A 25,501-nucleotide genomic window follows, 5' to 3' on the forward strand; every position below is an offset into this window, starting at 1 on the left:
TTAATGGCCATCAGAGTCACTCCTGACAATTGCTTATTTTGTATTCTCTCCCTCAGTAACAATAAAAACAATACTCAGCACTGGTTCAAGGATGACACTTCCCAGTGTGCTCTGCGAACACTTTTTAAGTGGTTTTTCCAGGAATCCTGTGAATTCAGAGAATGTTATTTGTGTTCTTTTCCCAAGGTAACAGGCGAGAAAATCGAGGCCTAGCCTCATTGCCGATTTGCTGTAGTGGTTACGTTTTTGATGTTTAATGTGACTGGTACTTCATGTGATTCTGAAGGCAGTAAAGCCTTCCATTTAAAACTCTAAATAATGCCACTACCAATGCAGGAGCTTTCAGTGCTGGTGTTGCCTTTTGGTATCTTTAATTAAGATAGCATTTATTTGTACTCGTAATCCAGTACTACGCCTCTCTAATAGATGTACTGAGCAAGCACCGTGGTGACAAGATAAGTTGCCCTGCTTTGTTCCATATGTCTGTGTTCTAAGTATTCCATAGTTTTAATTGGGTCCCTGCAGAATAATATTTACAAGCATATGGTATGGAAAGTGCTGACTCCTTTTCTTACCATGTATTTTAGTACTTGTGGTGGCCCCCGTTTGCTTAGCCTTTAAATGGGATTATGAGGTTATTAAATGCACTTTATGGTGTACTTTCTTTTCTCTTCTCCTGCCTACCGAGTGTCAAATGCCATCCATAGAGCGTATCCCTTCACGTTTGGGAAGAAAACTAATTCACAAAAGCTTTCATCGTGGGTTTGTGCTGCAAGATGCTTTCTCCCTCCTGGACTCGTGTGCGGTTTTCAAAGGCACTGCGAGGCTGCCTGCAATTATGCTTCAGAGGAGGATGCGCTGTTCGGAGCCCGAAAGAGCCACGAGGCACAATAAAGCTCTCTGGCGCCTTGTTCCGGAGATTTACCAGCGATTCCTTGAAAAGGGATTACAGACGTGAAATTAGACTCGTGGATTGACGAGGGCACCAGCTGCATTTTGGGATATTAGAGCTACTTTGGTACTTGGGTGGTTGGGTGGTTTCCTCAGGGAATGCTGTGGCAGAGTGCAGCTGAATTATTAATATTTCTGAGACTAGGTACGAGGCTTCTTTTTTTAACTTTTGTATTATGGAAAATTTCAAACATATACAAAAATGAAAAGAATTGCATAATGAACCCTCAGTGGACCTATGATGTAGTGTATTAGTTTTCAAGGGCTCCCATAACAAAGTACCCAAACCTGAGGGGCTTAAGCAACAGAAATTTATTGTTTCACAGTCCTGGAGGCTGGAAGTCCAAGATCTAGGTGTTGGCAGGACCGTACTCCCTCGGAAGGCGCCAGGGAAGGGTCTGTTCCAGCTTCTCTTCTAACTTCTGGTGGCCTCAGATTCTCCTTGGCTTGTAGGTGGCCTTCTCCCTGTGTCCTCACATTGTTTCCTATCTACATGTGTCTCTGTGGAGACTTTTATAAGGACACAGTCATTTTGGATTAGGGCCCACCTCATGACCTCGTCCCCACTTAACGAATTACATCTCCAGCAACCCCATATCCATATAAAGTCAGCTTCTGAGGCTCTAGGGGTTAGAACCCCAACATATGAATTTTGAGGAGTGCAACTTGACCCTTATCAGTGATCTTCAGTAAGTATCCATGTTTTGCCAATCTGTTTCATCTATTTCCATACCATATACGCACATTTTTTTTTCCTGGGGTATTTTAAAGCAAATCACAGACATCATGCCATTTCACCTGTAAATTCTTCAGTATGCATCTCTGACTGAGTTTGTGTGAGTGTGTGCATGCGGGGCGGGGGGGTCTGTGTGTGTGTGTGTGTTTGTTGTCTGTAACCATTATGTTCCATGGTTTTCAACTTAATGAGAAGCATGGAAAAAACAGTAGAGGGGAGCCTGGGAAGTCTCGCCTCTCTTCCCTGAAAGAAAGACACGAGTCACTTCCTCTGAGAAGCTTCCTGACACTTTAGGGCAGTCGATGGCTCCTGTCCTCTGTGCCCCCACACTGTTTCTCAGTGACATGTAACGTACGAATAATCACACTGTATTTGTAGCAGGTGTGGTAGAAATAAAAAGAGACTGGTTTTTGTACATCATTGCCCTGTCTCCTTCCCTCGTTCTCTAGAAAGAAAGCCTTTTCTAAAAGCCTATGGAGGGGTGAGGAGCTGGGGGGAAGCTCAGGGAGAGCAGGCTGAAGAGGGGTTTGAATGTGCACCTGAGGATGCCTTGAGGTGGGGCTGGCTGACTGCTGGCAGTGAGAGTCAGTCCTCCAAAGGCCGACCCTGCCGTCGGCAAGGACTCTGGTAGGTAAGGCGTGATATCCATTGTTGCTAAGTGGGGCCAAACATGGAAGCCTTCTAAATGTGCAATTGTCTATGATAATCTGTATAAATGTGTAAAATATTTTCATTTTCTACAATGGCATTACCTATAGTGTAGTTTTTTCAAATTGCCATAGTAATCTGTGTTTGCCCCATTTGCCCCAAGATAATCAAGGGTTGCCCATGGTAATTTTTTAAACACGTATGAAATGGCCTAGGAGGTAGGGTGAGGTAGGTGGGCAGAGCCTTGGAGGCACAGCATTGCCAGAAACACCCCACACTGCTTTCAGCCCACGCAGCAGGGAAGCCATCAAATGCAAGGCTTTGGGGATCCCGATCCTAGGCAGTTACCTCGGGACCTCTCTGTAGACCAGACTTCTTAACTTGGGGATGATGAAGGATCTCCTGCCCAGGATTCTGAGAGTGTTGTGAAATGATGCCAGGATCAGAGGATCCAGATAATCCGTGGCAGGGGCTCCACAGTTGCCCCGGAGGCATCATTCACTCTGGATGCATGTAAATGCGCTCCTTGGAGCACAACCCCGGGAATGTGAATGGCGCCCCTGGAGTTGTGAGACAGCGAGGTGTTCTCTCCTGTCACTGTTGTTATGAACTGATTGTTGCCACTTGGGTTTCTCTTTCTAATTAGCTGGGATTTGCAGACCAAGGAAGTGGGAAGAGAGGACCACCACCACATCTGATGGTCCCACATCCTCTCTGTGTCTTTTCTTGCTCCCACCCCACATTTTACTACCAGCACCCTCCTACCACCACATCTAGAGGCTGAACCACCAAGGATTTTCGTTTCTTTTTTTGGCATCTTCTCCCTCCTTTCCTCTCTAAGACTCTGAATCTCTCAAGATCTGAGTGAATTAAAAAGTCACTGCTCATCACACACACACACAAAATGCTGGAGAGTCTTGCTCTCTATTTTCTTTTAATGAAAATTTATATTTAATATGATCTGAGGGCTCTTAGTTGCTACAGGCTTCTGAAACAGAAACCAACCAACCAACGACAATGACAACAAAAACAGGAGAGAGGAGCATAGGGCAGGACTTTGATCTATTTGTGAAGACAGACACTTTCTTAATCAGTTCAAGGTCACTGCTAAGATGTTATCACTCCTTTGGGTCTTCAAAGCATAGATTCACTTCTCTGATTTTTGTTTGGCAAGTAATTGACAAGTATTTCTAATAAGACGATTTGTTTCTACATCAGCTTCCTTCACATCAAGGCCTTAGGCAGGGAGTTTGCCTTAGTCATAAGGTAGAAGTATTAGGTTACTAAGAGTTCCAAATATTTGGAATTTTCAGAGCAGATACCATAGTATTAAGAAATTAATAATAAGTAATATTCTGAATTAAGAATAAGTAATATTCTGGTTGTTGTTGGAATTCTAGACTTCTGTTAAGGAAATTACTCAGAAAGAGCACTCTCTTAAGCAAAATAAAATGGTAAGAAAATTCGAGTCTTTAATTTAAAGCTTTACCTAATTCATCATTGAACACAGCCACTAGCCCGAAATGAGCAAAGATTTATTTTACAAGATGAGTGAAAAGTTTTAAAAGCTGATGTCATCCATTTGATAGCTGTTTATTATGGTGAAAGATTTTAGCGGTCTGATGCATTTTTATTATGTATTGTTAAGGTTTCCATAATACTTTAAACTTTTCTCATTTGTTGGTCTTTGGATATGTATTTTTTATTGAAAGTTCAATTTGACACCTATTTAAAAATGAAAATAACAAAATCTTCCTCTAATATAACAGCTTTCTTTTTTATGTGACTGATTTATTTAAGACATCAGGGCAGAAAAACCTGTTCAAATAGGTCGTATTAAATGTCTTTTCCATAATCTATTCAGTTGATGATACCCCTTAAAATGACAAAAATAAAACTCAAATTGATATATTGGAAAATTTCCATATTTAGGGGCTGTGTTGGGAGACTCCTGGCGATTCTCTTAACAGAAAAGAACAGACAAAAGGGAAAATGTCTGGGCAACTGAAAAATAAGTTATTTACTACTTAGAACAATAAGATCATATTATCCCAAGGGTGGGAGGATCTGATGCTTAGAAGCCTTGGAACTTTTCATTGGGAAAGCTTATTCGTATCAGAGTGTGGTACTCAGTTAATGTTAACGTGTTTATGCTTTTAAAATATCAGTGGAATAATACAGAATTTATATATACACATATTTCACTATCTTCATCTATATCTATATCCTATTGCACCATTCTGTGCCATAAGGCATGTGTTTTAATAAACCTTTATTGAATACCTAACTACTGTGCGCCAGATACTGTTTAGTTTGAAGAGTTTTCTCTTTTGAGAAATATTTTGAGAGAGAGAGTAAGAGAGAATAAGAGGTCACCTGGAAGGTGAGAGTTCTTCTGTCACTGAAAAACACACAGTGTAATAAATAATGGCATCATTAAAAACTGTCATCTTTGCAAAGTACGGTAATTGCTCTGCTTTTCCCTTGTACATTTGCCTGTGAACCCGCATAACTGTGTCTTGCTGGAAGTGCATCTTCTCCTCGCACTTGCTTCCAGCTGCTTATCTGTTCATTACTGTCATGTCTGAGCAGGTTTCAGACATGCCAGGTGCGTGGTGTCACCTGCCTGACGTCCGTTCCAAATACAGACATTTACCCTCGTGAGTATTGAAGCCATAGATCTTCCTTATGACAACAAAAAGCTGACTGCAGAAAAGCAGAGCTTCTGGGAAAAGTCTTCTGAGCACATCCTGGCTTGTTGGCGGGGGTAGAAAACCTGGCTAATTAGCTTCAGCCCTTCCAATCTGAGGGAGAAGAAATCATTCAAACCTCTGGAGCAACCTGTGCCACGCAGCAGCAGGCTTCAGAAGGGGCCCCACGTAGCAAGGACCTGATCCGAGAGAAGGCTCCCCGAAAAAATTCTGGCAACTTAGTGTAGAGTGGCAGAAACTTTTTTTCCCCATAAGGGCAGATTAAAGAAAAATTAAAATGGTAGTGAATCACAAATTTTTCAATAAGAGTGAAAATAATTTAATCAAGGAAAAAAAGTAAATTTCTACAACTTATGACAACTTTAAAGAGAAAAATAGCCACAAAAAATTAAGGCTGTTTATTAAAATATTAATGTTCAGGGCAAATTTGAGAAGTAGTAGCATAAGCATAGCTTTCTGATCTTTCTGTTTTTCTTGGTTTATATTATATTTTGAAGCTCGATGAGTTGGGTGTTGCCTATTCCTGGACAGAAGTCCTTTGTCCTAGAGATGCTACTGTGAGTCATTCCAGCAGGGACTACGTAAATGACCCACGTCGGTGGGCTTCCATTTTACAGAATTCCCTTGGCCCATGTCAATCTTCTAGTGCAACTGTTGAGGGATGGGGGTGGCTAAACCAAGGGGATTTTAGTTTCTAAATCCTACATAGGTATTAACAGTATGTCACTTCCTCCTTATTCCCATATGCGCCCCATTCAAGGGGTTAATCGTAACGACGGGCACAGTAAACTGGAGCAGACCTCAGAGCGGCACGTGTCTGCCCAAAGAGGAGCACTTTAGTCCTCAGAAGGTTCCATATTCTTAGAAGAGGGCCTTGAAAATGCTTTTGGAAGGATAGACAAAGACAGGTCAACTGAAGTTCAAAGGGCATCATACCTTTTGTTATTTTGGATCTTTTTTCTCTATTCTTGATACAAGTTGCCAGAACAGTTTTACAGAAACATTAGTGTGTATCATGTGTGTGCTAAGAATCATCCTAAGTGTTTTCATGCTACATTGATAAGAAGCAGTTTATAAAGACCCCCTGTCTACACCCACCCTTGTGCAGAGTGCGTTTCTTCTTCCCATAGACAAGGAAAGCAGGTCTGAGTGCTCTGGTGAATCAAGATTGAGATCACAATTTGGGGCTCTTTCTCCACCTTTTAGAACTTGTTTTTGACTTACAGCAGCCAGGATAAACATTTAGATACATATACTCAAGAGCACAGGAACAACATTAGGCTGTCAAGAGGAAGAGGGAAAAAAAGCAAAACGACAAAAATAAAGCAAAGTGAAGGCTCCCAGTCCTTGATTATCCTCCAGTAATTTTTCTGATATGGACTCACCCTGACAGCCCTTGGAGGTGTCCTGATTTAGCCTTAAATTCTAGTTCCTCTGAGAACGTTTGCTTCGTTGCATTCTATCACGGAAGATTCTGTTGGAATCTTGTCAGGCTGGGGCGGGACAGCTTTGTGTGGTGTGAAAGGGTTTGTTTCTCCTTAGTTATGTGCTGATGGTGTCGTAGCACTGCTCTTCTCCTCTGTCCCCTCTGCATAAGACGAAAACAAGAGAGAATGTCTGAAAGGGCGTGCAGTGCAGTGATGGCTAGTGGGAGAGAAAGAGTAGGGGGTCAGGGAGGAGAAGGCACCTGAGGTGGCAGACAAACCATTTTCCTGTTTTTCCTGCTCTATTCCCAATCTCGGCCTTAGCTGCCCATCAATTCGGCATTTGGGCTCCTTATTTTTTGCTTTGCTCCATTCTTTCAACAGATATTTAGTTGACTATTTTTACCAGGCACAATTCTAAGTGCTGATTCACCTCTACAAGTTGAAACCAAAGACCTACTCTGACCTGTTTTCGACAGCGTGCACTCAAGGGCTTAGGCTTTTCATAAAACCGGGTGAAAAACCCCTCCCTTCCCACATCCTTCTCTCTTTCTTTTCCTCCCTCTCTTTTCTTTTTTTTTTTTTTTAAGATTGGCATCTGAGCTGACATCTGTTGCCAATCTTCTTTTTTCTTCTTCTTTTTCTTCTCCCCAAAGCCCCCCAGTACATAGTTGTATATTCTGGTTGTGAGTCCCTCTGGTTGTGCTATGTGGGACACCGCCTCAGCATGGCTGGGTGAGCGGTGCCGTGTCTGCGCCCAGGATCCAAACCAGGGAAACCCTGGGCCCGCTGAAGTGGAGCACACCAATTGGTTATTCGGCTCTCTCTTCTTTTTTCTTTCCTTTCTCGCTTTCTTCCTTGTAAACCTCTTTGCTTTCTTGTCCTAGTCTCTCTCAAAGTTATTTTTTATTATTTAAGTTTTCAAACGTATACCACATATCCATCTCCCAGCTTCAGAAATTACCAACGTTTTGTGAAAGGAGCATTTTAAATGTGAACACTTAATGACTTTTGGGGAAAGCAGTTTTATGTCTGATCGTCATCCTGTTTATGAATAGGCAGTAGGAAGTAATTTGAGCTTTATAACACATTTCCCACATTTTGTCAACCAAAAGAGACACTATATAGCTGCAAAATAGATGAAAATCACCACATACAAGTTTTGGAATTCCTCAGAAATCACTGCGCATGTGAAATCAGTGCCTTGGGGCAACACCTCGCTAGCTCAGATTATTAATACAATAGATACCCTTTTTGACTTGAAATCCTGTAAACTGGGATGTTAGAATTCCTCTACACTGGACATCTGTTAAGCCTGTCAGTCTTGGGGACAGAGCTAAGTAACACCTGGTAGCTGATTATAATTACGCCCTTCGGTGGTGGCTGATGGATTTATTTCAGGGCCCCCGGTTGGGCCTACTGGATGTACATGTACTAAAAGCAAGTCAGATTTTGATAGAGTTTCATGGTGTACTTCTCCTCACTGCTTGAGGCATTTAAAAATAAAATCATTACTACAGTTGTGTCTTCAGAATAATGGATAAATTAAAATGTGGACCAGACTCAGAAGTCAAGTGTTTTAAGTCTTGAGAGGAAAGGGGAAAATATGCGATGGCATAATACTCATAAAATCTGTTAGTTTATAAAATCATTTTAAAGCATTTTTTGGAACTTTACATCATGAGGGAGGTGGAATGCACATGCCATAGTGCTCTGGGGTGTGTGTGTGTGTCTGTGTGTGTATGTATGTGTGGAGAGAGAGAGAAAGAGAGATTCAGAGAGAGACCCCACCACCAAATGAGAGTCTGTTAAGCTTGAGAGGGATGATTACTTGCAGCCTGTAATATAATTTTTAACTTTTGGGCGTTAAAGAAGTGTTACTCTATCGTACTGTTATTTCATAAGAACATGGCAAAACGATGATATAAAAATTGAAAACTATCTTCTGCCCAACAGTTATATCTGATATCATCATTTTAACTAACAAATGATTTGAGCGTTGACTGTGTGCAGAGTACTGCCTCAGGAACTGTGGGGCATTCCACGTTCAAGATGTGGCCAGGCTCTCAAGGAACCATCAGTCTGGTAAAATTGTATCTCTGATGCTGAATAATTGACCCCTAAGTGCATGAGTGACTAGGAACTAAAGTTTGCACACACCAGCAAATGAAGAGAGTTACGTTCAGTTTCATTTGTGTGGTTTTTTTCTCTATACTTCACAGCAGAAGTAGAACCTTAGGCCAAAGAGGTCGCCTGGTGGACTTTAGATGGAGGATACAGTTATTACCTGCCTCTGCTGTTTATCTCTTGGTTCTTAATTGTCTTATCCATACAGAAAGGTCTCTAACATTTTTTTCTGTTGTACAACACTAGTAAAAGTCTTTTGAGTACACTCTCTCAAGACCTGCATTTATTTCTGAATTCTATTCATGTATTACCATACTAGCATATAAGGCACATCATGAAACATAATTTAAAAAACCAAAATTTAAAAGGATGAGGTAAATAGAAGTTTGTGTGATTTCTCTCCTTACCCTGAGGTCCACTACCTCACTTTGGAGACCATTGATGGGTTTCAACTGGGGGACTCCTAAGGCCTCTTCTAACTCTGAACTTTAAGTCAATCTAAATAATAAACCCCCAGTAATTCACTCTGAAAGTGTGCTTGGTCTAGAGCAAATCAAGCAGCCCCTTTCAGAAACCAAAAGCAAATACATTCTGCAGTTGACAGAAGCCAGACGGTCTTCGGGAGCTGATCGTGGGTCCTCTTTAAGGCCATGGTTCCCAAATCAGTCACGATATTCTTAGACTGTGCTATAGCCCTATGAATCTAAGTGTCAGGGGTGGGGCTCAGGAGTTTGCGTTACAGTAATGTCTTAGTAGGCGATCTTAGTGCAGTTAGTAAGACATTAGTGTCGCAAGTGGAAACCACAGCATGCTTTTCTTCTGAGAAGCAGGATCCAGGAAGGAAGAAGCAGCCAAGTGATGTACTGGGAAGGATATTGGAATACATCTTTCCAGGTCATTAGATATTGATTGAACTCATTTATTTGGTAACAGTTGCTTTGATTCTATTTTATGGATATTCTGTAATTTATCCAACAATTCCTTGATTGTTATACGTTGAGGTTGTTTCTTATTTTGTGTTTTCTTGGTTGTTTCTTATTTTGTTTTTTTTCTCCATTACAAAAACTGCTTCAATAAACATTCTTTGGGATTTTTATTAAACATCCATATTTAAAATAAAAATAAGGAATTTAAGAATATCCATATTTATTGGTGATTTTATTTCTATGGAATAGATTCTTGGAAGTGAAATAAAAAAGTTGGATCAAAAAGTGTGAACATTCTGCATTTTAATAGATGCTGTCAAATTATTCCCACCTTGGTCATAGTATTCTTTACTGCCACCTACGGTCTAACCAGCAGTGGATGTTAACTTTCTTAATTTTTTGCCAATTTGATAGACAAAAAGATGACATTTTATTGTTGGTCGAATTTGCATTTCCTTGACTACTAATGAGGTTGAGTTTCTTTTCATTTATTCATTTCTTCCGTTAATTTCTTGTTCACATCTTTTAAAGATTATTCCATTTGTTGTCTTTTTCTAAATCAAGGTGTTTGTATGTTTATATGTTAGGAATATTGCCCCTTTAACAGCAACAAGGGGCAAATATTATGCAAATATTCTCTCCCACTCTATAGTTTATCTTTTATCATTCTTTTTATAAACAGAATTGAAGCAGCTGAATCATAAGTTTTATATACATATGTATTTTTTATAGAGATACAGTGTTCATATAACATCACATTAGTTTCAGGTATACAACATAGTGATTCTGTATTTGTATATATTGTGAAACGATCACCACAATAAATCTAGCTAACATCCATCACCGTACGTAGTTACCATTTTTTTTCTTTTGATGAGAACTTTTAAGATCTACTCTCTTAGTCCTATCTTTCCTTTTGGTGCTATTCTCCTAGCAAAATTTCGCTGCTTTTAAAGACACTTAATAATGATACATTCAACACTTTAGATTTAAATTTAAGTTGCGTTATCATTTTTACATGAGGCTAATTACAAGACAGAGGAGTAAATGCATTCCAGTCAAGAGCTAGGAGACCCAGGCGGAGTCTGACCTCTATTATTGCAAGATTTTTGGAAATCACAGTAGGTAAAATTGAGGGAAACATGGTACAGAGTGTACCATTGCTCTTTAGTGCTTGGAATGATAATGTCATATTAAATAATACATGCTTATTGCATACTTAATGCAGCTTATTGAACAAGTTGTTCCATAGATGCCCAGGGCCGGAAAACAAAGTAATATCTTATTGATGTTACCAGAGTTGAATATGTTAATAATATTTTAATAGTTTATTCATCAATGAGAGTAGGATAAACATCCTAAAAGGTATGCAGAGAAAAATTCACAAAAAATAATATGTCCCTATGAAGACAATAGTGTTTATTGTCCATATGAAAAAATGACCTAAAGCACTCATAATTTTGATAAATGTAAATTAACATGAAGATACTATTTTAACTATCCACATGATATTGCTTAAACATAGAGTTGAAGGTTTGAAAATCAGGTATTTCTGTAGTGAAAATGTAGATTTCTACAACCTTTTTGGTTAGCATTAAAATACTTACATTCTCTGACCCAGAGATGTAAAATTCAGGAGTTTATTCTGAAGAAATAACTAGAGATGGACACAAAAATATTATCTTCCAAATATTCCCCTTAGTCTTATTCGTACTATCAAAAAATTAAAATAACTTAAATCTGCAATAGGAGATTTACTAAATAAATTATAATGATTCTTATTAAAGAATACTATGTCTGTTAAATGTCATCATTATTCATTCATTCATTTATTTTTTCATTAGTTATTGAGCATCTACTGTGTGCAGAGCATCATGATGGCAGCTGGCGTTATAAAAGCAAATACGTATCACTCCTGGCCATCATAACATGTATATTATAATTTTAGAAGAAATGCGCAGAATATTGTTAAAAAAGAGGTTACAAAATATTTTGTGTAATATCATAATGTTACAAAAGAGAACACTCATAGAAGTATAGAGAAAGGTTGGAAAGAGTACATTAAATGTTCATAGTGATTAGTTTGGGTCTTGAGGGTTTTTTTCTTTGTGTTTCTACATTTTCCAAATGTTTTATAGTGAACATACATGCATTATTTTATAAAGTAATTAACACTACTGTGATAGTATCAATTAACTATAAGTTTGACAGTATAAATTAACCTTAGGTGACATAAGTATAGGTTTCTTTGTGTGTGTAGCAGGGGTGTTCTTTTTCATTTGGTCTTTAAAACTCTTATATTGCCTTCGACATCAATCATTTAGTAAAAGAAGCTCTTCTAAGCTTTCCCTAAAGTTCGCTTATCTGCCAGGTGGTTTCAAATTTTGGAATGACTCCAGCCTGGAGGTCTGTCTTAGTCCACTTGGGCTAACAAAATACCATAGACTGGGTGGTTTAAACAACAAATTTATTTCTCACAGTTCGGGAGGCTGGAAGTCCAAGATTAGGGTGCCACCATGGTTGGGTTCTGGTGAGGACCCTCTTCCTGGCTTGTTGACAGCCTTCTTCTCCTTGAGATCTCACATGGCAGAGAGAGAGAGAGATAATGCTCACTCTCTGTTGTTTAGGGCTTTGACATATGAATTTTGGGGTCACACAATTCAGTCCATAGCAAAGTCTAAGCACAGTAAAGGGGCACAGACAGCAGAAGCTGAGAGGAGGCAAGGGAAAGGCTCGTGGACTCGGATGCTTGTCCATATGAGGCTAGATGAAAAGGACTACAGCTCTTGAGTCTGAAATGGGACAGGCTGAGAGATTGATTATAAGGACTTTTAAAACCATGGAGGACAAATTTCTGGGATAGGACATCTATTTAAGCTAGAAGGAAGCAATACTTAAATGGGAAATTGAAGAGATACCCCATCCAGTTGGTAATAAATGTATGGACATGTTTCCCTAAAAAGTGGAGTGGTTGAAAGTAGTTAAAAAGAGCCTGACCCCAAGGGAACCAGGGACCCAGATGACCTACCCAAGAAGAAGGGCCTCAGGCAATACTTGGGTTTAGCTCTTGGCTCCCCCATGGCCTACCCACAATGCCTTCTGCATTTGACAATATAGAAGGAGGTACAAGTGCACAAGATGTGAGCTATTTTTAGCTAAATTTGCTCAGACGGACTTCTGTCCTCTATTTTTCCCCAAATGGGAGAGATTAAAAGAGGGCCGTCTCCAGCTTAGCAAAGAGAAGGCTGAGGGAAAATATTGGGGTTGGTTGGGAGGGTGCGAGGGGAGAGGCTATAGGCAATATATGCCTGATTGGATTTGATTAGGTTTCAGCTTTATTAGTAACTGAGACAATTAAGTTACCTCAAAATCATTTGAGTCTTATCATTGAAAGCTTTTTGTGTTTTCCTAATTTGTTGGTTTATATTCGTCTAGTACATCACCAATGAAATTAGGATATTTATGAGAAAATTAAATATAAAACGTCTATGTCCCGAATTTGTAGATTCTGGTAAATGTTTTTGCTTTTAGACATGACCTGAGGTACAGCTCTTAGAAGAAATTCATACTGTCCTCCCTGTCACTTATTACTGGTTACTAATTAATCAGGATGAAACTGGACTAGGTGGCCAGTGCCTCAGATTATCCTATTCAGCAGTATTATGGAGAATAGAAAACAAAAAAGGCACCTATGCTGATTCCAGAAATTTTATACACACATATACCCCCACATACAGATATGTCCACACAATTACCACCATTAAGCTAAGAAGAATGAAGAAGATCTATAGTTTTGATCATGGAACAAGCTCCATAGTATACTGTTAGATGAAAAAAAGGAAGTTTCTAAAGAGTGGAATAGAAGCACCTCATTTTTGTAAAGTATGTGTTAATATATATGCATAAATTTAAAATGTGGAATAATCAACAATATATTAACCATATTATCTTTGTTTATTAATTTTTGTTGTGTCTGACTTCTTATAATGGCGTGTATTTCTTATCCTACCAGAAAAGTGAAAAAAAATAAAGAATTATTTTCAAAAGTTTCAATTGGTGGGGAAAATCCTTTTGTTTGGGGGACCTTGCACAGAGAGATAAGTATTTCCTTCTTTGCTTTTTTTAACTTCCGGTTGACGCATTCCCTCCAGCATTCTCTCCCTCTGGGTCCCAACCTTTCTCCAGGGAATGAGAATGAGAAATTGAGAAAGTCAAGAGTTCTAGAAATCGTCTTAAGCCCAGGACCAATATCTGGAGGCACCTTTGTTTACCAAATGAACAATGGATGTGACTTTATCCATATGCGACAGAGCTGATGAGAGGGCCTCTGTCCTTGCCTTTGGAGGACCCGGTCAGCATCTCCACAGCTAACTTTGTCCTTGTTGCTCATTTGACTGTGGCCTCTTAGGCATCCCCTCCCACCTGGCTTTCCTGGTGACTGGGGTGAAGGCAGGCACCTATAGGGACATGAACAGTGTGTGAGGTTTCCTCTTGCCCATCTTCTGAGTCTTCTTACTTAGAATAATGGCAGCCACAGTTGCATGGTGTCTCCTGCGGAGGAACTGAGCCCTTTTCTCTTCCACCCCATAGCCAGCCTCCGAGAAGTAAGGCCCCTCATTGACTTGGAGTTGCAAGTAGTCAAGGAAGCACTAGCTCACCTGCCAACTGTGCCTGGGTTTCTTTGAAAATGACATCCTATGCATTCAAGAGAGCTCTTTTCTCTCGCTTCTTCATTTGTTGGTTAAGGACAGGGGACTAAGAAATGTGCCCTGCCTTAGTGTGTGAGGAAATGGACTCTCCAACTTCCGTGGGTTTTGTCTGCAATGTTTTTGACACAAAACTCATTTCAATTAATTATTTCTAAAAATTCATAGAATTTTTAAGAAAAGATGGTTGGTTGGGGTGGGTATGGAGAAATCCTGGTATAACTGTGTTGCAAAGACTTGTTGAGGAAAGGTTAATTGTGGGACTTTAGATAAGAAGGTGTAGGCTGGAGCAGCTTTGTTCTCAGAGGGTAAAGTTATGAAAAACTGATGGGGTGGCCTGAACTTACAGCAGGGCCCTGGAAGCCTCTTTCCGATCGACTGTTTTCTGTGGGTGGGGTTTGGAAGTACTTTTGCTTGATAAGCGCAGTTTCCTTTAATGGCCAGTTGAATCTGAATTCTTAGGCATTTTGCTGACTTTTAAAAAGAGATAAGAGGTAAACTTCGTTAAGAAGTCTCATTTTAGTGGTGTATAGGATTACACTTTGAAAGCATATTTAAATTGTGATCTAAAATGCTGGCATGTTCAATATATATTTTTTTATGCATTGATTATGGAAAGATTCTGTCCATCTGCTTGGAAGTGCAGATGACAAAGCAGGATGGTATCTATTTCAACGCTTTATCAGAATTCTGTTTCTGTTGGGCTTGTACAGCACTGGGTTTTGGTATTAGCAATGAGTCTTTTGTTTCCTGAGATTTCTTAATGCTTGGTGTGCTTATGTCAATACAGGGAATGGATATTCACTTTCCAGATCTATTCACTCCTGGCTAGGAGTTTACAAAGTCACATTTTACAAGTGTATGCACTAGGCATTAATGATTTGTTGAACATGCTGGGTGTGCACTCATCTCAGGGCCTTTGCACTTGCTATTCTCTTGGCCTGAGATATCCTTAGGTTCCACTTCTTCACTTCAGATCTTTACTCACATGTCACCTTCTCAATGAGCCCCATCCCAGTGCAGTCTATCCCTCCACTTATTATTATCTAATTATTTGGTTCCTCATATCTCCTTGCACTAAAAGACAAGTACCATGAGGGCTGAGATCCTTGTCTGTTTGGTTCACTGCTGTATCCCTAGGGCTTGGTACAGTGCCTGGCACAAACAGGTTATTATTAATTGAATGACAATAATTAATTGAAGTGATAAAATTGTGCATGTATGTCACTTTTATTTGGGCATAATTTGTCTGCTTGTAAATAATCCAGACCCCAATGAGAACTGTATCAAGGGACATGGATATGAAGATTGAACACCTGTGAGCCTAAGCATATGTGGAGATGTGAAATGGGAAGGGATCCTCAGGCCTGCTATGAGAGGTGCGGAGTATCACTGTGGTCAGGAGCCTCTTCTCTCCTGCTGCCCCTGCATGTGTCCGGGATCATTTCTGCAGAGTGGACCAGTCATCCCAAGGACCCCCTGATACCCACCGTGGACCCCTGAAATCAGTCTTTTCTGCCAAGACTTGACCCCCTTGCTCTGTTCACACTGCCAGGGTCATTTGTGCTGGGAAGTTTGAGAGTGGCGCCTGTATTTTCTGATTCTTGACCCCCAATTTGAAAAGCCAAATCCTGTACATTCCTTGAGCTCACCTACTGGGTGAGTCTCCACGACTAATTTCATGTTTCATTCCTCCCAGCAGGCAGGAGTCTGTCTGAGCATGGTTGCTATGATATCTAACTTTTGCTACCCTCTAATTATATCTTAGTGGTTTTGGGTAGGAAGCAGGCACTTAGGAACATCTGAGATTTTCTGAGGTTGAGCCTATCACGTTTGAGGCTCATTGGCAGTCACTAAAGATACTGTCTGGTTGTGATGTCTCTTCTGTCTCGTTCAACATTCTCAGCCAGCCTGAAATTTCTGGTCATCTTTCCGGACTGTGGCATAATCCCTGGAAGGTCTCTTTAAAATGAAAGTGGGTAACACATCTACCCCGGGAGTGCTCGTTGGCATGGACTCTCCACTGGAGTGGCTAGTGGAGAAGCAGATAGATCCCTGATAGCATGGGCACCAGGATGGTGCGTTTTGATGGAGGTGGGAGGGTAGAGCCTGGGACCTGGGGCATTGATTGGAGATGGCAGACATGAGCGAATGGCACTGGAAGAGGCCATGACTATGAGGGAACTTGATGTATGGGAAGAAGGGAGATCAGAAGAGAAATGAGAGAGCATGAAAAGAGAGGCATGTGGCACCAGAAAGAATGCTCAAGGTTTTTTTTTTTTTTTTTTTAAGATTTTATTTTTTTCCTTTTTCTCCCCAAAGCCCTCTGGTACGTAGTTGTATATTCTTCGTTGTGGGTCCTTCTAGTTGTGGCATGTGGGACGCTGCCTCAGCGTGGTTTGATGAGCTGTGCCGTGTCCGCGCCCAGGATTCGAACCAACGAAACACTGGGCCACCTGCAGCAGAGCGCGCGAACTTAACCACTGGGCCACAGGGCCTGCCCCCAAGAACCCGCAAGGTTTTGTGCTGGGATTTTCTACAACCTGACCTGCAAGATAATATGTACTTTTTTCTCTTTAAATGGAGAAGTATGCATAAATCATAATCTTAGAAGATTCCTGAGTTGTGAGAATTGGTCCGACATGCTTTGGGTTCATAATCCTATTTATCTCCTTTCTTTTTCTAGATAATAATTGGTTTGGGCTTGCAAAGAAATTGACACAAGTCTTCTTATTTCCCCCGTGTCTTCTTTCATGCGAGTTGAGTGTTGAACACAGAGCTGTGCCTAGGAATTGTCGAACCTAGACAAGAAAGCAGATAGGTCAGCTTTGGGGTAATTCTGATGCTGTCAGTGTCTGGAGGCTTCCTGTATTTAGAATGCATGTGTAACATCATCTTTTCTCCCTCAATCCCCACGCTCACTCATTTTGTAGACTCCGAAGTCATTATGGCTTTATGGAGAGGTTGGTGCAGGGCAGAGGAGACAGGGCTCACTCTACTGGGTCATGAGTTCTGGGCACAATGCTGACCCCATCACAGACTCTGCTGACCTATAAAACATGTTGTTAATCTTCTTACTGTCTGTCTTACAAGATCTGGGAGGAAAAATGAGGTAATGTCTACTTAGACCTTTGAGCTTCTCGGAAGAGCAGCCTTCTACGGTAATATGATTTCCTAATGCATTTGTTTGTGTTGTAATGGAGTATAATTCCATTTACCTAAAGTTCTTCAGATACCTCTAGAATGTCTGACGGTCTTGTGCAGGGGAAGCAATCTGGCTCTGAGAGTGAGAACTGGGCCTAGTCTAAGACCTATCCTCAAAGGGTACTCAGCCACGTGAGCCAGCTCTAAGTTTATGAGGTGAAGGAAAGGAAGCTGGGAGAGGAAGGAATGGCAGCTAGAGTTGGTGGTGATCGGGAGAGACAGCTGTAATTATCTTAGAGGGTTTATATCATACTTTTAAATCATGTTGTTTTACTGAAGATCAATATCTCAATATATTGTAAAATATATATGTTTATTTTAATTTAGCAATATTACAGATTGGATGACTCATCTGCAGTATTGATCCTGCCATGCATCTCTGTATTGATAGACTCTTTAAGGCTCTTTAACCTAGTCCCCTTCAAGATTGACTTTATTATGTTCTTGGGCCACAACCTGGCTGTCTAATAATTTGTTTCTGACTCTGATACCAGCAGTTCCAGACAAAGACAAACGAATTTATACATTCATTTGTAAAATACCTAGTAGGTTACTAAATAATGTTTTATCTTTGTTCTGTAGTTAAAGGAATAAGTAAGTCTTTTTTATTGAAATAGTCATGAACAGCATAATTTTTTATATAGCCTGTTCAGCAGTATTACAATTGGTTTTCTAGTCAGTCCTAAAAAGAGAAGTTATAACAAAAGGATAAACAGTGGGGGAAGTATATATATGTGTCTTCTTCTCTGACATACTATAAGGATGTCAACTTAGGTTACAGTTATTGTTATTGGACAGCCTTGTTGTGGAATTTTCTAGAAGCCATTGGTTCTTTGGCATTTCCAACCCAGCATTTCAAAAAAAAGGTCAGCCTTCTGCAAAGGAATTTTGAGTAACTATTGAGTTAACCAGGAAAGAAAACAGTAAGTCTTTTCTTCCAGAGAGGTGACTATATACACTTTTTAATAGCAACATATTTGTATTTTTAGAGCAATGGTACTAATCATATCCCTTTTTCTGAAGGGAGGAAAAGTGTTACAACTTTCATTTGCTAAGTTATGGAATATAGTGCAGAGAGAACATATCTTGTCACCCAAAATGTAGCATGAAAAAATAAATTCCCACCAAATTGTGTGCCGCATGCCAGGACATATGAAAAAAGTCAGTATTTGTCTCTCAGATGAAGAACATCTTATATAAGGAGATGATGTAGAAATACCGTGGAACTGCTCTTTAGACCAAACTAATCTTTTACTAAAAAGTTATCACTCAGAAATGCAGTTCATATCAAGTTAGGTTGCGGGTAGTCTTAATAAAATCCCATTTTTGTTGGAGAATGTGGTTGCAAGGACATGGCCACCAGTTGACTCTTGAGCTGGACCCAGGAAATCGGAGGCTTCTCACCCCTCTCCTGTCCTTGGGATCTACATTCTTCCCACCATTCCCACAGCAGGAACCATTTTCAAGGACTTGAAAGAGTACGGTGCTGTTGAGAGCACTTGGAAGGTAGACATGACTGAACCCCATTAAGGCCTCTACATAAACTCTTAAGGTTCTGACGAGCAGTGCCAGAGATCTGCTCGTCTTGTGGCCACCCATGACAAGCCTCGGGTGTGTGTTCCTTTGCTTATTACAACCGCCCCCTGCCAGTCTGGAGCGGTTGTCTCTTCCTTCGGTCTCCCCTCGCCTTCCATGGATGGGGGCCTACTTCGGATTTCACCCAGGGAAGCTCCTGAGGAGGCAAACCAACAGTTTTTGATTGCTGATAATTTAGTAAAATTGGATGAGTGTTTCTGAATGTTAAACGTGTTGTGCAATTTTATATCCTCATGTAAAACTTCATGATGAATTTCTGCAATTGTGTATGCATAGAGCTAAGGCATACTTTTAAAAAAAGATTGAAAAATGCTCTCTTTGTATTGATCTGTTGCACATTAAATTGTGACGTTTTATTTGAATTTGTTTCAGAATCGAAGCAAACGCTTGGAGAGGGTCCATGTGGTTATTGGACACAAATCGTGTGACCTGGATTCTCTCATTTCTGCCTTCTCGTATGCTTACTTTCTGGACAAGGTGAGGAGAAAGAAGATTATGCTTTGTATATTTGAATTATGATGTAACTTTTAAGAACAAGCATTTTTTGGAAAAAAGGAACCTATTAATTTAGTTTTTCATGTTCTGTTTTATTGTTGCAGAGAATAAAGTATTATCATCCACTAATCAACATTTATTGAGCGCCTACTATATGTTAGGCTTTGTTCTAGTTACTTCTTACCGACTTTCTTCATAAAACATTATTTCAGTAAGATTTGTGTTTTGAAATTCAAAATTAAAAATTTGTATAATAGATGATTACTTTTATGGGAATTCAGAGAACTAACAAAAGCAAGGGTCAGAATTTCTTATTTTCCTTTATCATCCTTCTTCGATAGTCCTGCCCTTGGGAGTAGAAAAATATGTGCATAATAGCCACGGGGACAATATATGAAGGACAGAGTGTATTGGCGGGAATTTTCGGTAGCAGAGGTATTGCATGTCACATCTGTGTTCTGTTTTTGCCTTTTGATCGTGGCTTTGTGCAGCAAGGTCATCTCAGTTAGTGATAATCTCCCTCGAGTGAGAATCTTTCTCCTCTGTGAAGTCTATAACACGCCTGTAGAGGTGGAAAAGACCTATCAATAAATTGTTTTAAAATTTTCATTCCATAAAACTCATCAGCCCATGATAATGCGTCACCTTAAAGCCTAGAAAAGTACATTATGTGTGTTTCAGTGCTATTTCCAATTTCACACAATTTTTAATTTTCTGCAGTCTGATTTGTTTTATTCCAATTTTGTTTGGATCCTTGGCTCTGAGAGTATGCATAGCTGATCTAGAGCGATTTAAATTCACACAAAACCCAGTCTTCCAGAATAAGCTGTGGGTGGCAAGAATGGCTTTAAGGCGGCAGCTGACGAAAACACTGGGTAAAATATTCTGATCTCTACATAGGGCTTTATGTTGAATTTATCTTAAAATTTGTTGAACTTTACAAGGGAGATTGGTGTGAGGAGATAAATGTGCCTGTACCACGACATGCATATTAAATACTAATTTTATTTACTGGAGTTTTTGACTCCTAAAATGTTGCTTGTCTCCAGAATGTAAGAGTTGACTGAACCAAACTGGTTTTTAGACTGATGGTGACATGCACTCTCAAGGAAATTATATAATAATAATACCACCACCACCGCCAACTACAATGTCTTGAACGAATATAATAACATGCAATAAAAAGACTAGGAAAAGTAGTTGTGATAAATAAAACAAATAGATAAAAATAAAGAGGTGTGTGGCTTCTCTTCTCCTTCTCCTAAGGCTCGCTGCTAAGCACGGAGACAAATATGGAATTACTGAAGGGTCAGATACTGGGAATTTATTATATTTCTGTACCTTCCTCTTAGTTTACTGGGTTTCACCCCCCTACCAGAGGTCTGAGTCTGTGTTTTAATTTTTCCTGAGAACCTGGCTATTCCCTCTCAGAGTATTAATACATGGGATAATTAAAGATCTTTGCAGCTTCCCATGTATGACTCCATTGAAACACTCCTCTCTGGTAGAGAAGACCCATTCTACACATGGGGAAAACTGAGGCTCAGAAAGGAAAATGGCTTTCTCAAAATCACACAGCAAAAGCTGGGGCTAGAACCTAGTTCTTCTGACTCCAACTTCAGAATAGATCCTGCCAGCATAGGCTCAGGCTATATACTCTGGACTCAAGTTTCAATATCAGGAGTTAGATATAACTCTATCAACTAATTAGGAAAAATAACTTGCTATACATAAGTTGCTGATGATTGTTACACAATTGTGATTCAGTATTAGCTTGACAGGTGGGAGAAAAACCACTTCGTTGGAATAGCTCTATGTGTTGTATACAATAGCATGTGTGAGTGAGATTCATTTATTCCACTCAACAAATATCTACTAAACGTCTACTATGTCCCAGCCTGTTTTATGTGCTGGAAAACATAACCGAACTAAAAAGACCAAAAGCCCTTTCTTCTTAATGCTAGAAAGGGGAGATGGATGACGAAGATGTTAAAACTGTGTAATAAGCACTAACTTGTGACAGAGCTGGAGATGATGTCAGAATAAAGGGCATTTCTTTTCTGCAAAAATTCAGTGTTACCAAACCCTGCTGTCTCTTGGTGATATTTAGGGTTTACTGCTATGCATTCATAGTAATTTTTAAAAGTACCTTTATTTTTTAAAATTCTCATAGAAAAGTAAGTTTATTATTGTGAATCTGAAACTCTCTAACTCCTACCCGTCTTCTGTTTCCCCCAATACCACAATTTTTTTATAAGAGGTTTGTTAATATATGATTTTTAAAATAACATATGAAATCAACAGAGATCATCATCTGGTAGTCTGTGGGCTAAATCTGGCTTGTAAATGAGTTTTCATTAACCTACAAAGTACTTTCAATTTTTAAAAATTAACTGGAACAGTTAAACATGGCAAGTAACCCCCTCAAATCTAGAATTCTAGCTTTTCTTGCTTAGTTGACAGATCTACTATCCTGGGCCTGAATGTTTTGCATGTAAACAATTGGCCGGAGGTGAGTGGCAGGCATCTTCTAGAGATGGGACATATGTACCTGTCTGTGTCACCACAGTCCTCACCTGCTCTCCATCAGTCATTCTAATTTTATGCCGATTCCATAAAGACGTGTGAATTTGCTTTGTCTCAAGAGGAGAATGTATAAATATATTTTTAAATCATGGAAGGGTTGAAATGAAACAAAATATTTTGAGTGAGTCATGAGAAGTTTCACGCAGAATAACAGATTAAAAATATTAGGGGCCACTCAGCCTTTGATAAAGTTCTTCTGCTAATCAGGTTCAGGAAAAGTTGGTTATGAATGTCAAATGATTTAACGAGACCAAAGGGCTTACATTGCCTTTACCAGTTACCCTTGGGCTTGAGAAAATGTAGCTGTGTTCTTTCCTCCTGCTGTTGTCAGTGATGCAGCCAACTTTTTTCTTGGTAGGTCAGTCCACCTGGGGTGCTCTGTCTGCCCGTGCTGAACATACCAAGAACCGAATTCAACTACTTCACCGAGACAAGGTTTATTTTAGAAGAGCTGAATATCTCTGAATCGTTCCATATCTTCCGAGATGAAATTAATCTGCATCAGCTAAATGATGAAGGGAAGTTATCTATAACGCTTGTTGGCAGCAACGTGCTGGCGAGGTAAGGCTTCACGTGAGGCTCCGGAGGGAGGTTGATCTTTTAACAAAGGCTCTTCTGGGCAACGTATTACCTTGTTCAGAATTTTTGTGGTTTAGAGAGATGTGTTAAAGGCAGAAGACATTCAGAAGAAAGGGGATAATTTTTCTTCTCTTATGGCAAAATTTAGGCTATGCCAATCCTCTGTTTTTACTTTTGCGTTTCAAATACGACATCTTTGAGTGGAAAGTTCTTGTAAAATTGACTGAAATTATAGTTTTAAACCATTCCAAACAGCTTCCTATGGCAATGCACAGTCCTCTGTAGTGATGCTGAAAATGTGTAATGAAAATTGAACTTAAACACTAAATAAAACAGAAAAGATCTTAAGAAAGAAATCTCAGCGAAAAGGAAAATTATGTAGGTGGGCTATGAACGTCATTTGATCATTGGCTCATCATTCATAGCATCTTATACTAGAAGAGCAGGATGGATTTTTGAAAGTTCATAGAGTTCAAACTCCTTATTTTATGGACAAGACACCTGAAACCCAGTGTTACAAATGACCTACCCAAGGTCCACATGAAGTTAGCAGAAGAGTGGATTAGAACTTGGGCCTCTGCCTCCTTCAAGAAGCACTTAAGAGTTGCTAACTGGTTGGAGAATCTAAAGGTGCATAAAGAGGAATAAGACTAATCCTCTGCCTTCAAGGGCCTTACAACCCAACACAAAGATGCCCTTTGACAGCTCTCGAGTGAAGAGTCACAGTTAACCATCTCAGTGGTTTGAGATGTTAGTTTTTTTCCGCACACTTTGCCAATCTGCTAATTGTAGATGATGTTAACCAGTGGACATTGACTTTACTATACATGAAATAAAAACTTGTACAAGTATCTAATTTTTTATTTAGCCTTTTTTAAGGAAGCATATTAAGGTATGAGTACATCGTAATGCAGTCATATAGTTCATTCAGTTATAAAGAGTTTTGAAAAGAATCTGCCTGTGTGGGGCTGTTTTTATCCCCATGGTATTTGAAACACACAAAATTCCTTTGAATAGTGTTAGCAATCAGTTGTTGACAACTGGCTGAGACTTATGGGTAGGTCATTTGACTGACTTCAGTTATCAGTGTTCAGGATGATAACGTCCTTGACTAAATTTATGTGTTAACTTTTTCAAACCAACAAATGCAAGCAGATATGGAAAAAGACAATGTGAGAAGCCCAAAGTGTGAACTATGAAATGTGTGTCAATCAAATCTTAGCAAGAATTTTATCACCAATTAAGATTGAAAAATTTATGCTGGTTTTGAGATGAAGTTGGGAACTTTGGCTTTGAGATTGTTTATGAAACAGAATTCTCTCCAAAAATAGAGATCTTCGTTTCCTTCATTGCCACTCATTTGCTTTTGGCAGATAGAAAGAACTAAAGTTTTTTTATCCATATTTTCTTCTTGCCTTTGATAAAGCCAACTCTATCTTCCATATAAATAATGGTGGTGGAAGTAAATAAGCCAAGAGTATTTTTTCTCCAGTGCTGTGGCTGGATGTACAAGCTTTGGAACCAGGTTCTCAGAGTTTAAATACAAGCTAGTCGCTTACAAGCTTTGTAACCTTGGACAAATTTCTTAATCTCTTCATTCCTCTATTTCCCCATTTGTAAAGTGGGAATTTTACTAAAACCCATGTCATAGGGTCAATTTATAGTATAAAATGTGACAATATTCTGGAAGTATTTATAGTAGTGTCTGGCCTATAGTGGGAGCTCAATATTTAGGTATTATTATTTTCCAACAGCAAAACAAGAGATAGAAGTGCCAAGGTCTTCTAAGACTCTTGGGGAGGTAATTAGTTGAAAGGAAGCGTGAAAACACATAGAATAAGGTTCTCCTCTTCTGAGACATGTGAGCTTACTCGTATTTTTGGCTATTGAGAAGAAGTCATTTGTGTGGGAGCAGAGATTAAATAAGTCAAAAAAGTGAGAAAACATGCCATATCTCTTTCTCTTTTTCTCCTCCATTTGCTTTACAGTGAGGACAAAACTTTAGAATCAGCAGTTGTCAAAGTCATTAATCCGATCGAGCAGAGCGATGGCGGGCTTGAGTTCCGAGAGTCTTCCTCCTCCCTCGTGGTGAAAGAGATACTCCAGGAGGCTCCTGAGCTCATCACCGAGCAGCTGGCTCATCTCCTCAGAGGTAAGAGATGACTCCTATTAAATACTGGAAGGCTTAATGGAGTGTCTCTCGACTTGCTCACGCAGAAAGAGTGTGATCCATTCTTGGGTTAACAATCCCTTTAAAGACCACAGGAAGCTTCATCGGAGAGGCAGGGAGTGAAGAGTTTGTTAAAGAATAGCATTATATTGAATATTAAAAATGTGCATTTAAAAATAGGCATGAAGGATCTTTGCTGTTTCACTAGATGAGAATATTAAATGGAACTGCTGCACCTCTGTTGGGGGCTGGAAGCGCTCCTCTGGCCATCTAACTGATTCCAGAGATGCTTCTTGCCCCACAACAGCATGAGTATGGGCCAGAATGCCACGTTCCTGTATCGAACTATCTCCTGATACTGATAAATGCCTGGTTTATTTAATACTGTTTGGATGGCAAAATCCTCAACTTTCACGTTGGTGATATTGTATGAGGGCTTTAACAGTGAAATTGTCACCTCTTTCGACCCCCATCTTCTAATACCAAGAGTATGTTGACTCAAGTCTTTTAAGGACTATTTCCTTCACGTCCTCTGTCTCTACCACAATTTGGAGGGAAAAGCTCCATGAGTGATATAGTTCCTGTAAATGTTTTAGAACTAATGGCCCTAGTAAACCTGTTTTAAATATTTTTCTGTCTACG

The 25,501-nt window shown here is 39.6% G+C and overlaps 1 protein-coding gene across 8 annotated transcripts in view; it reads left to right on the forward strand.

Annotated features, from left to right (window-relative positions):
- Positions 1–25,501, forward strand: part of PRUNE2 (prune homolog 2 with BCH domain) — a 242,626-nt gene that overhangs the window by 29,372 nt on the left and 187,753 nt on the right. For all 8 annotated transcript variants that reach the window (XR_011531762.1, XM_070590661.1, XM_070590658.1 and 5 more), the window contains 3 exons: positions 19,402–19,506; positions 22,469–22,671; positions 24,678–24,841. Coding sequence is in view for 6 of the 8 variants with exons in the window: in XM_070590661.1 (XP_070446762.1) it covers positions 19,402–19,506; positions 22,469–22,671; positions 24,678–24,841 (472 nt within the window). In the remaining 2 variants the exon portion in view is untranslated. The remainder of the gene's footprint in view (positions 1–19,401; positions 19,507–22,468; positions 22,672–24,677; positions 24,842–25,501) is intronic.

Source organism: Equus przewalskii, chromosome 22, assembly GCF_037783145.1.
Source record: "Equus przewalskii isolate Varuska chromosome 22, EquPr2, whole genome shotgun sequence".
Classification (NCBI taxonomy): Eukaryota; Metazoa; Chordata; class Mammalia; order Perissodactyla; family Equidae; genus Equus; species Equus przewalskii.